Genomic DNA, 12471 nt, shown 5'->3' with positions numbered 1-12471 from the left:
TGCATATTATTATCTAAATAAATATTATTTTAGTTAACATTTCCAATGGATGTTGTTTTACTCTGTCCAGGTCTAAAATTTTAGAAGCTTATATCTATTATGAATATTACTTTTCAAGTGGGTTGGAGAGAAGACAACTATTGTCTTTTTTTTTTTAATCTATTATTCCTTTCCTTTTTTCAAATAATTTTCATGCTCATCTTGGTTGTTATACTTCTCGTCTTTTTGTAAACTTTTGGATGATATTGGTAAAAGGTACTTCAATGTATTCAAGTGAGATTTCAGTGTTTGATACTTAATACTAGTATGGAGGATGACATATTTGATTATTGAAATCTATGCTTATTTATATGATTATTATAGATCATTTGTTACTGGATCGTATTGGAAATTTGAATTATAGTTAAGAATGTATTACCTAATGGTTGACGACTGACTAGTCTTGTTAATCTTTTGTTTAAACGTAATGATTTTAATCGTGTCGGTCAGTCTTATTTGGATATGAGACATAGAGTGTAGTATAGATCCAGTCTTGTTTGGATATGAGACATCCAGTATAGTACAGATCAAACCGGTACAAATATGTAATTTAATTTTTCATAAATATTTAATTACATGTTTAAATTTTCAACCATGAAAATCAAACAGTTTTAGTAGAATATTAATATTTTATTTAATTTTGAATAGAAAAAGTAGAAGGTGAATATTTGTATGAGAATGAAAAAAATGGTGAATTGGTTATAATTAGGAATAAGATATAAAACGATGAATTTGATGATGTCATGGGCGATGATAGAAAGTAGAAAGAAGGATTGAAGTGGAAGCAAGTACTTTGTTGTCTCAGGCAGACACTGATATCACGCCATACACTACAATTGTATCATGTTCATATGGAACAACCGAAACACCAACTGTTTCTGATTCTAACGCTTCTTTTTTCAACAGCCACGGTTGAATCTGAATACCTTCGCCCTCTTCCTCGTAAAACCTTAGCCGTTCCATGGTATTCAATTTCCAAGGCCCCTTCCTCTTATCCTCAACAGGTCAATCAACCTCACTTTCATTCCAGAAAATACCACTTTTTGTTTATCCCTTTTTCCAGTTTTCTGTTATTTATTTCCCTTTTGATAAGCCTTACAGTGTCCGATTTCTTTTGTTTTGGATTGGGTTATGGGTTCAGTTTTTTTCTTATGCAGGGTTATATTTTCTAAATTGTTTTCTATTCCTGATACACTGAAAGTTGTTTGTTTTATTGGATTTAATAATTTGAAGTAGAAGGTTCTTTGCTTCTAAAAGGCGAGTACCAGTTGTTAGCTTCATTTTTAGCTCAAATTTGTGTTTCGTGGAGAATAATAAAGAAATTAGAGTTAGCAGACTGTAATTGTATGGTTTGTTTGTATCCACCTATTTGCTCTTCGTTCTGGTAGCAGTTTCAAACTGAGATTCTATCATACATATGGGGTTTGACTTATGGTCATATTAGGATAAGATAAGCTTGAAGAAAAAAAAAAATCCAAAATTAAAATTAGTTTTCAGAGAGCTTTTACAAACTATTTTACTTATAAACTAGTAATTTTAACTTATGCGAAAGATTTTTACTTTTTTTTCTTATTTTCTTCTATGATATGCTTATGATATTCAGACTTCATCCCCAATTTCTGACACTCTTTTTATTGGGTTTATATTTGACTACTAAAGTTCAGTTTCTTTGATGTCAAATGTTTGTTGCAGGTACATATTTCTTTGGCAGGAGAGAAGCACATCAGAGTTACATGGATAACCGATGATAAACGTTCACCCTCATATGTAGAATATGGAACTTTACCTGGGAGATATGACTCAATTGCTGAAGGAGAGTTCACCTCTTATAACTACATCTTATATAGCTCAGGAAAGATACACCATGTTGTAATTGGACCTTTGGAAGACAATACTGTGTACTTTTACCGGTGTGGGGGAAAAGGCCCTGGGTTCCAGCTCAAAACTCCTCCAAACCAATTTCCAATTGTTTTTGCTGTGGCTGGTGATCTTGGTCAAACTGGCTGGACCAAATCAACATTGGCTCACATTGACCAGTGTCATTATGATGTCTACCTGCTTCCAGGAGACCTTTCATATGCTGATTGCATGCAGCATCTGTGGGACAGTTTTGGGGAACTGGTGGAGCCGCTTGCTAGTACAAGGCCATGGATGGTGACAGAGGGAAACCATGAAGAAGAGAACATACCCTTGTTAACGGACAAGTTTGTGTCCTATAATTCCAGATGGAAAATGCCATTTGAGGAAAGTGGATCAACTTCAAATCTTTACTATTCTTTTGAAGTTGCAGGTGTGCACGTTATCATGCTTGGCTCCTATGCAGATTATGATGTGTACTCTGACCAATATAGATGGCTAAAGGTTAGTTGATTTTACCTATTGATCAAGAATTACTTTAGTTGGATAAGTGTGTTGCAGGCCTTGATCATGGATATTTGTCTTTTTTTACATTACACTGGTTTTATATAGAAGACAACTTTGGACCACTTTTTTTTCACCCTTTAATTTTCATTCATGCTTCGTCTCCAGGAAGATCTGTCAAAGGTAGATAGGAAAAGGACACCTTGGTTGCTTGTGTCATTTCATGTACCGTGGTATAATAGTAACAGGGCCCATCAAGGTGCAGGGGATGATATGATGGCAGCTATGGAGCCGTTGCTTTATGCTGCTAGTGTTGATTTAGTTATTGCTGGTCATGTTCACGCTTATGAACGTTCGGTATGTCTTTATGGTTTAGCATGTTATTTTCTTCGTAAGCACCCATTTGATGAAAACTGGGTTTAAAATTTAATACTCTGATTGTCAGAAACGTGTGTATGATGGAAGATTGGATCCTTGTGGTGCCGTCCATATAACTATAGGTGATGGAGGAAACAGGGAAGGCTTAGCTCGGAAGTAAGTTTCACAGCCAGAAACATTCTGTTCTCTGAATTGCTTTGTGTTAAAAAAACTATATTGAGGTTTATCAGATGCATGCAGCCTGAAATTTGTTTTTCTTTCGATGTTGCTAGATGTGTCCTTACAAGATTGTTTATTGACAGGTATATAAACCCACAGCCAAAGTGGTCAGAATTCCGTGAAGCCAGTTTTGGTCATGGTGAGCTGAAGATAGTAAACTCCACTCATGCTTTCTGGAGTTGGCACAGGAACGATGATGACAATTCAGTAAAAGTTGATGATATCTGGATAAACTCTTTGGTCACCTCAGGATGCGTTGATCAGAAGACACGTGAACTCTGAAGTACACTTATGATACCCTAAGAGTTGTATCTGCAACTGTTGTTCCTTAAATGTGGATCAGCATAAGTCTGGTATATAAAAATATAGACAAAGAAACAATACCTTAGTTTACAATGTATCACTTGCGGTAGAGTGGAAAAATGTCAGGTATTCCAGTATATTGCTGCTGGTTTTGCTGGTATATGTATTCAAATATTAAAAAATTCAGGAAAAAAAAGAGGCTAAATGAAATGTTCAGGGTTTGCCTAATTTGATAAATATAATCTGCTTACATTTAGTTGAATCAAGCTCTTGACACTAGATCAAAAAGATACAATTAATTATCAGGATTCGATTGAAATTTAACTCATCATACCTACGCACCAACACATTTAATCCATCATAGCAAGTTTTGCAAAGATATATGTAGACAAACAAACTAAGTTCTAATAATAGATATCTGTATCTGGTGAAATGAGGCGGGTAAAATCTTTTCCCTTCCTCCCCCCCCTCCATTTTTCTTTCTCCATGTTGTTTGTGGACTATTATCTCCATTTTACATTATCACCAGTGGTTGGATAGCTTTGGATGTTTCTGCTGTTTTTTGTGTAATGTCTCTTGCTTTGATGTTGAGACCAGTTAGCATGTGCAACCATGATTTTGTTCAAAAAGCTGGAGGGGGACAGGCTGTCCTCTATTTTCTTGAGAACATCACTGAGCAATGTGCATAATGTGGATACTCTTACAAAGTTCATGGTTCACGATTTATTGTAAATAGTTTCTGTTTTGGGTTTAAGCATTTTTTTTCAAGCTGATCAACCTAAAGAAGAAAGAACCTCAACTGGAGAAGTGTTTGCTCAGTCTCTCTTCTTTACAGCGTCTCTGATCACCAACCATGGACTCAAAAGTATCCAAGAGACCATCCAAAGCCTCGTGATTCTCCCCAACTGCCTTCAAGGCAAATACAATACTCTCGATGGTAGACAAATAACCAGCTTTAGGTTGATGTCTCACATCACTATATAAGCTCGCCTCATTCACTTCCAACTTCACATGGGGCAAAACATTCAACCAAGGATTTTCACTGTAAATCCTTTTCGCCTTAGCCCATGTCCCATCCAATACAATCAAGTTCTTCACCTCAAAACCAATAGCATCAAGGTCACTGATATTCACAGCCTTGTCAGAGGGAAATAGTAACACTGATCCAGAACAAACCTCCAGCTCAAATTCTTCACATTCTTCTTCCAAGTCCGCATCCCTATTCAGTTGCTTTCTCTGAAACTTCTTCACCAAAAACCCTTCTGAGAGTGCTTCAGAAGCTTCGGGATAAGCCAAAATATTGTCAAAGCTTAACTTGGGGGATTCACATTGTGCTTGTGCTATCCAAATATGAGACAGAGAGATAACCGCACCATATTTGCCAATGGCAAAATCAATAGCAAGCCTACCATTACCATCATGCAGACCTCCAATTAAACCACAATTTGAAGGGATTGCATTTTTCTCAACTTCATTATTCACCAGTGCACCATCAGTGGTACCCACTTGAGTCCCAACTTCAGCACGAGTGGGAGAATCTAGAAAAGGTCCAAGATCATTTCTGAACCCACATTTTTCAGCATAATCAGTCTCGTTCAAGTTAGAATTTTTCTCAGAAAACAACTTCTGGGTGTCTCCAAATTCGCAATGCGGACGAGAAAGGAGTGCATTCTGCACGTTTCCAGCACGACCCGTTTGGCAATTCGGATCCAACAAGCGAATCTGGAACCAGGCCTGGAAATTAACATCAGAAACAGTTGCAACGGTGAGATTCTTGAGGCCCAATCTAGCGATTCTGGTAGAATTGAGAGGGTGGTTACGCTCAAGAGCGTGCTGCAGAATGGTTACGTGGACGGAATTTTGCAAACACGGTGTCAGAATTCGAGAGCAGAGACACGTTCGCGTGGGTTTGGAACAAGAGGGGCAAATGGGTCTTTTGGAATGGCCCTGCATTGTCGACATCGAAATCTTGGTGACTCTCCGCAGAAGGAGCTTGTGAGCGTTTGAAGGGTTGAGCTTGAACAAGGGGGTTGTTTGGATTCGGGTAGCTAGAAAACCCATCCCTATAATTTTGGCCTCCAACACAAAACCCTAATACGGTTGGGGAATTAGACCGGTGGAATTGTTGTATCATTCATTTTTATTATTTCTTTAGTATGATATTTCATTTGTTATTTTTTAAAAAAATAATTGACGGAGTATTTTTGAATTATTTAATATTTTTTAATTAGATTTTTTGAATTATTTTAGTTGAATACTTAGATTTATATTTATTTGGTACTTATATTTTTTTCTAATGGTCTTGTATAAAATATTGGTACACTATAATTAACATATGGATTATGATACATTGATGATTGTTTCTTCTAATTTTTGTATGGAGGCGCGTGAAGAAATTGCCCGTCAATTTAATTCATGGTTCATGAGTTAAGTCTAATCCACTCTTAAATAAATTCTTCTAATCCACTTTTAAATAAATTCTTCTTCACCAAATAAAAATAAGTGGGTTGAAAAAATTATTACTTACAAAACTCAGGTATAAAGTAGGTTAGGATGACTAAAGTGAGTTTTATTCTTTACAAAAATTCAATTAAATTCTAAATATTTTTAGAATGTTACAAATTTTTAAAATAATCTTTAAATATTTTATATTAAATATAGATTGGTTCTTAATTAATTTGTATTGTTTGTACTTTAATTATAAGTTCAAGGTCCAATTTATTTTGCCTAATTAGACTGCTCCATACTAATTTGAGTTTAGCCTAATCCAACATTATCCAACATGGATACAACTTTAGTCAATTTTATCTTAGTTTAAATTTTTGCTTGATTTGAACTTCCAGTATGGACCCAACTCTATTCAACTCGAAGTGGATCCAACTTAACTAAATCCAATAAGGGATTCACTCTACTCAACTCAACATGACTTGTCCTGATGTGGATCCAACTAGATTTGGTTCCATATGAATCCAATTTGACTTGACCTAAGGTGAACCCAACTTAACATGACCTGAGGTGGGTTTGGTCAACTCAGTATGAGGTGGGGTCAAGTCAACTAGACTGACTTGACTCGACTTTACTTAAGGTGGATCAAACATGACTTGAGCATGAGATCTCGTCCTAAGATGGGTTCAAATTGATCCGAGTTAGACTCAACTCGACCTGACCTGATATTGACCAACTCGACTTAGCCCAAATGGGCCTAACTCGACTCAACTCAACCTAATAAACATGATCTTACTTGTCTAACATGGGTTAGTCTAGCATGACTTGCTCGAAATTGCATGACATGATATAAATTCAGTATAACTTAAGTTATCATAACTCTTACTTGACCTAACTTAGTACGATTGGATATGTTTAACTCAACCTGACCTAATTTTTATTCATTTCGGCTTGAATTGTATTTAATATGATGAAAACTTATGTGTACCAAGTTAAAACTTAGTTACTCCAATCCATTTTTTTTATCGTACTATGCTCAAATTTAAATTGAATAACTTTTTAAGCATTTTTTATTTTAAAAAAGTTTTTTACTTTAAAAAATGATAATTGTATTAGCCTTTGCCCATGGATTCTTTTTTTGACAACATCTTAGCCTTATACAGACATTTTTTAATTTTGTGGGCCTTTTTAATCCCTAACCATGTGAGTCAAAGTCACAGGCTATTGGCTGGCCAAATTGACCAGTCTAATTCAATGCTAAGATTTGGAGACTAGCGTATAATTTTACAAACATTAAAATAAATATAACTTTCCTTATATGGGAAAACATTTTGTGAAAAAATTGTTAAAAAAATACTGGTACTGAGAACATAGTTAAAAAAAAACCTTATTTGATCAAATTCCAAGAACAGGTAACAACTTCAAAATAAATCGAAATTATTTATACCTTCTTCTAGCATGTAAACACATTTAAGTAATAATAATAATCAAGCAAAATTAATATATTTTAGCTAATAATTTACTAAGTAATTAATTCAGGGGAATTTTTTTTTTATTATAACAGTACTGAAATGCTGTTAGTTCGAGGAGTTGAATTAACTTTAGTTGTATCGTTATGATTTTGGAAAAGAAACATAAAAGGAAGTTGTTGAAAAAAAAAGAGAATTCTGTTTTTTTTTTATAAAAAATGAAAAAAAAATATAATACAAAAATATAATTATTCTAAATAAAAAGATAAATAGTAAATAAGACTATTTTTATTCTCATATAAACCTTTTATTCTTAAAAAATAAATTTAAGATGGAGACTTACATTCCAAACAGAAGACAAGAACGATTCTTGCCATGTTTTTTACGCAATAAAGATCCCTAACTAACGCTTTAACTAATTGAATTAAATAAACCAAAAGTCAAATTCCAAATTAATCTTCTTCGGCTTTATATTTTAGTCAAACTAAAAAACATTTGTTAATCTCTAATTTTCTAAAAAAAAATAATTCCCTGGCATTCATGTATAATAAGTACATTGTTTATATAATTTTCCCCATAAGTTTATTAGCTGATCATAGTAGAAAAAATTTGTAAAATAAAGTTAACAAATTTATCATATATAATAATTTGTTTTTGAATAATATTATAAAAATTCTCATCATCACTTATATAGCATAAACACGAACATTGATACAAAATAAACGTGGTGATACATCTAATATAGGACACATCGAGACAAATCTATATATTATATAATTATAAATTTTCAAAATAAAGAATTATGTGTATAAGTATCTTTCGATTTTTTCTTAACAATTTTTTTTCTTGGCTGATGCAAAATAATTTGTTCATTATTTTTACAATTAAGATACAATTTATACAATAAATTTAAATTTTTAAAAAATTAATATATTTTTTATTTTTATAATTATTTTAAACGATATTAAAATTGTTTAAAATTTAATAAATAATTTTTGAATTAAACATTTTATCTATATGTATCTTATGAGTATTGTACAATATCCAATACGTATGATCGACATTGACACACTATTTAAGATTTAAGAGGTGGAGTCTCATATTTATATCTCATTTCTATAATTGTTTTTTTTCTGATTGTTAAAAATGGAAGATGTAGTTTTAAAAATTGAAGCGTTGAATGTGTGAATAATTCTAAAGCAGCAAGTGGAATTGTGTTGAGTTGTTAATACTGGACTTGTGCGTTCCACGCTCCCTTTTCTCTCTCTCTCTCACACACAGTTTCAATCGTTCTTCCAATTGAAGGATTCTGAATTTTGCGGGAAAAGGAAAGAAAAAATGCACGATTTCTGCTTCACGATACCCTACGGTTTGATGCTAGTTGGTGGTGGACTCTTTGCGTACATAGCCAAAGGGAGCGTAGCTTCTCTCGCCGGAGGCGCCGGTTCCGGTTTGCTTCTCATCATCGCCGGCTATCTCAGTCTCAATGCCTTTGGCAAGCGAAAGAACTCTTATCTCGCTCTCGCTCTCGAGACCGGTATATTCTATCTATTTCCATGCCTCTCGTTATTGTTACTATTGTTGTTGTTTTGGTTAGGAAATGTTTGGCTTCGTCGCGTGTGACAGTTGACTTGTTCTCGATTCAAGATCCGAGACGAGTTCTGTGCTGGAATTCGGGATTTGATGAGTTTGTTCAGATGGATGTGAGGAAAGACGTCGATATTTGTCCGATTCGTTTCGGATTTTATGAAATGTTGGATTTCGGTTCTTTCTCCTAAAGAATATTTTTCTTGAATCTCAAGCATCAACTTACGAAAAAAATTGAATAAGAGAGCTAAGTTGTTAACATGCATATGTTGTTTTAACTTGTGTGGGAGAAGTCTGACTCATTGTGCCATTTGGGATTCATTTTATTTTTGTTGTCTGTAAATGTTTGTTGAGAAGTTTATCTGAACTCAACTGTGACTCTATGGAAGCTGTTCTAACAAACGAAATTGACGACTTTTTTTCTTGCATTAGTAAAAGAAACTTTCACAAAAATTCCAGGAATGAGTCAAGATAAACATTTAGAAACGTATATATACTGAAATACTCTTTCAATTTATTACTATTTATTAATGCTATTTATTAATGGAGATCGATTTGTGATAAAAATATTCACAAATGAAAGATGTGAATAAACCGATTCGAAGTTGAAGAAAAGATGATATTCACTCTATCAGGATAAAACTCTTAAGAACTAATCCATCATATAGAGTCTTCTGCATGTCAATACCAACAACAATGAAATTGAAAGTATGAGAAAAATCCGTCGACTTAATAAATCATGAGGGTTAGTCCCTCTATCCCCCAAGGGTTTCCAAGATACTCAACTATGGTGCTTTTTCGTGTACTACTTTCTATTTCAAGTGATTAAGAGGAAGAGATACATAGATGTATTTTAAGTTACTGTCAAGTAGTTGAGAAAGAGGTTGTATATGGATATTGGTGAATGACATTGAAGCATCAGTGGATGCATGTAGCCTGATCGAGATATCTTAGGTGCATGGTTTATTATAATAATGCCTATTATTTGCAACACACAAGAGTTTCTAATAAATGTATTTAAAATTTCTCGGGCTATTGAAATCAAATGGGTAACCTTTATGCAATGTGTGAGAAATGTCTTTTTTTGTGTGTTTTAATCTTATTACATAGTAGAAGGTCTGCACAGAAACTTTGCCAGGGGTAGAGATGCATCAGATTACATTGTCATATGTCAAAACTAAAAATTAATCAAGAATATTTTATTAAGTCGGAAGTTATAACTTATGATCAATGTATAGGATCTATGAGTATCTCTGTGTTTATACTGGGAATGTATGTCTGTTGCTCTGTATTCATCTGACATGATCACTGAATTATGGTCCACTCACATTAGCTGGAGTAATGTTCTGTGTTTTTTTATTTTTCTAATTTTGTATATTGTGAAACAGTTTGTGCAGCCATACTAACTTGGGTTATGGGGCAGCGATATTTGGAAACATCCAAGATTATGCCTGCTGGTCTTGTTGCAGGAATCAGGTAATCAAAGGATTGATTAGAAGTACCCAAACTCATTTTAAAAATAGTTTACTCTCAGTTATAACAACTGAATTTAAACTATGGAGAGTTAATTGTTGAATAAGATTAGTTTGTAGATTATAAATCCATGACCACATTTTTTGAAAAGTAAATACATGCATGAAAATAATCTGTTCTTTAAACTCTTATTAAATAATCAAAGCTTCATCATTACGAGTATTTTCAGAATAAAAGAAATAATTTTATGTGCTATTACCCCAATTTGTTTATGCATGTTCTAAAATTTATTTTTAACTTCACATTGCTTATTTGAAGATCTATATATTATGTTCCAAATTTGAAGTCAGAAATCAACAACTTGGATACTTAATCTATGCTTTGTCCAATTGCTCCACACCTGTCGCTAAGAACCATTGTAATCAATATAATTTCCTTGCTTGTTGATCCTAACTGTGTCTGCATTCATTATATGCATTTGTAAGGGTGTTTGTTATTTGTAAAATGTTGCTTATGTGTGTGTATATAGGGTTAAGAACATGTCTGTCTTTTTCTTGCAGTGCTCTCATGACTCTGTTTTATCTCTACAAATGGGCAACTGGTGGCAACCATCTCCCCACCAAGGCTGAGTGATAATACATATTTGTGGGTTAACCTTCATGCCTTAGATGGTTAAGGTATATCATTGTACTTAGTGATTTCAAAGTGTATGGAACAAAAGGTAGTTGTTGTTGTTGTCATTTTCTTTTTACACGTAGGGAGAACAAAAGGTATATCACTTTCTTTTTCTTAGCATACCTACCACTGGTTGTTTAACTGAAAATCTGGCTCATATTTGTTGCACACTTGACAAACTCCATGGAACTTCCAAATTAAATGTATCAATACTTGTTATTTGACCCGTCAACAAATTTACATTTCTCAGTTTGAGTCTGCTTGAACAAATTACATTGTCAATCTGAGGATTGTTTGGTCTGCATTTTATTTTAACATTATTTCTAATTTACGTGTGACTTGAATTTTTTTCAATACATCCCCTCAAGTCCAGCGTAATTGGGCTTGCCACATGTGTAACATAATGATGGTCTTTTTAATAAATTTATAATTGATTTTGATATTATCATATAAAATGGTTTAGGTTAATTTAAATTACAAAAATTTTGGCAAAATTACTTTGTAAGTTGAAGATTATCTTAAGTGTATGTTGACACTCTCTAATTGACGTCTTTTTCCATTCTTATCTAACCATATGAAACCTGGGATGGAAAAACTCTCCAAAATATATTTTGTAAAATGATTTTCAAAAGTTGTGCTTTAAAGAAAAGAATTTATTTATTTTTAACATTGTTTAAAAGCAACTTTTGAAGTAAAAAAAAATAAAAATAAAAAAGGATATGGATACAAGGCTTATAGAAAGAAGTTAATATTAATTTTGTCTTTGAGCCTTCATGATTTTGTTCAGCATTATTAGAATGTTGTTTGAAAAAAGAAATCATGTCTTGATGATCAGAAATATACATTATGTCTCGTGAGTACCTCTTCTTTAAATGATTTTATATGTTAAAGACATTGTCCATACAGATGATGCTCTGTATGATGGGTGGAGAAACAATCCTGAGCATTCAAGAAACAACAAACATATTGACTCTTTGCCATGTTGGAAATAATAAGCTGGTATGATTGGGAGCTTCTATGGTTCCATCAATGAAACTTATCTTGGTCTTTGAAATGAGACTCATTTCAAATAAACGAGACAAATGATGATAATAGGAACAACAAGAAATGAAGGATTATTAGATGAACTAACATGGTAAGAATAACAAAAGTTTGTGAAGGATGAACAACTTCATGAACTTCAGATTTTGGTACAAATGAGAAGACATTAAAATAATAAAACAATTCTATCATACTCGTCTGAGTTATTATAAACCAAAACATAAAACATTAAAATAATAAATATATGGGACTTGTATGTTACTCAACTTAATCATTTCTACCAAGATACTTTCCGGTTATTCTAATTAGAAACCAGTTCATATCAAAGTCAGCTGAGACATAAAATTGATCATGCACAAAATCACAAAACCGATCAAACTAGTAAAAAAACGGGTTCAATAAAAATAAATATTAGCCATTTTCTTCTTTTATTTTTACAACTCTTTTTAAAAAAATATTAATATATTATTTAGATTTCAAT

At 33.0% G+C, this 12471-nt stretch overlaps 3 protein-coding genes across 3 annotated transcripts; 2 read left to right on the top strand and 1 right to left on the bottom strand.

Moving 5' to 3' along the window:
* The first annotated feature begins 736 nt into the window (after positions 1-736).
* LOC137823784 (purple acid phosphatase 18) lies at positions 737-3537 on the top strand. The gene is made up of 5 exons (XM_068629053.2): positions 737-1043; positions 1732-2400; positions 2569-2757; positions 2846-2934; positions 3081-3537. The coding sequence occupies exons 1-5, from the start codon at positions 891-893 to the stop codon at positions 3277-3279; spliced, it is 1299 nt and encodes a 432-aa protein (XP_068485154.2). The 5' UTR covers positions 737-890; the 3' UTR covers positions 3280-3537.
* LOC137823785 (DTW domain-containing protein) lies at positions 3502-5524 on the bottom strand. The gene has a single exon (XM_068629054.2). The coding sequence runs from the start codon at positions 5359-5361 to the stop codon at positions 4096-4098; it is 1266 nt and encodes a 421-aa protein (XP_068485155.2). The 5' UTR covers positions 5362-5524; the 3' UTR covers positions 3502-4095.
* Positions 5525-8321: 2797 nt separating this feature from the next.
* On the top strand, positions 8322-11185 carry LOC137823535 (protein FATTY ACID EXPORT 5). Its single transcript, XM_068628722.2, has 3 exons — positions 8322-8751; positions 10190-10277; positions 10835-11185. Exons 1-3 carry the CDS (start codon positions 8553-8555, stop codon positions 10905-10907), a joined length of 360 nt encoding a protein of 119 aa, XP_068484823.1. The 5' UTR covers positions 8322-8552; the 3' UTR covers positions 10908-11185.
* The last annotated feature ends 1286 nt before the right edge of the window (positions 11186-12471 follow it).

Source organism: Phaseolus vulgaris, chromosome 8, assembly GCF_051622355.1.
Source record: "Phaseolus vulgaris cultivar YP4 chromosome 8, ASM5162235v1, whole genome shotgun sequence".
In the NCBI taxonomy this organism is placed as follows: domain Eukaryota; kingdom Viridiplantae; phylum Streptophyta; class Magnoliopsida; order Fabales; family Fabaceae; genus Phaseolus; species Phaseolus vulgaris.
Note: the sequence above shows the minus strand (reverse complement) of the source record. Positions and strands in the feature narration are given on the sequence as shown.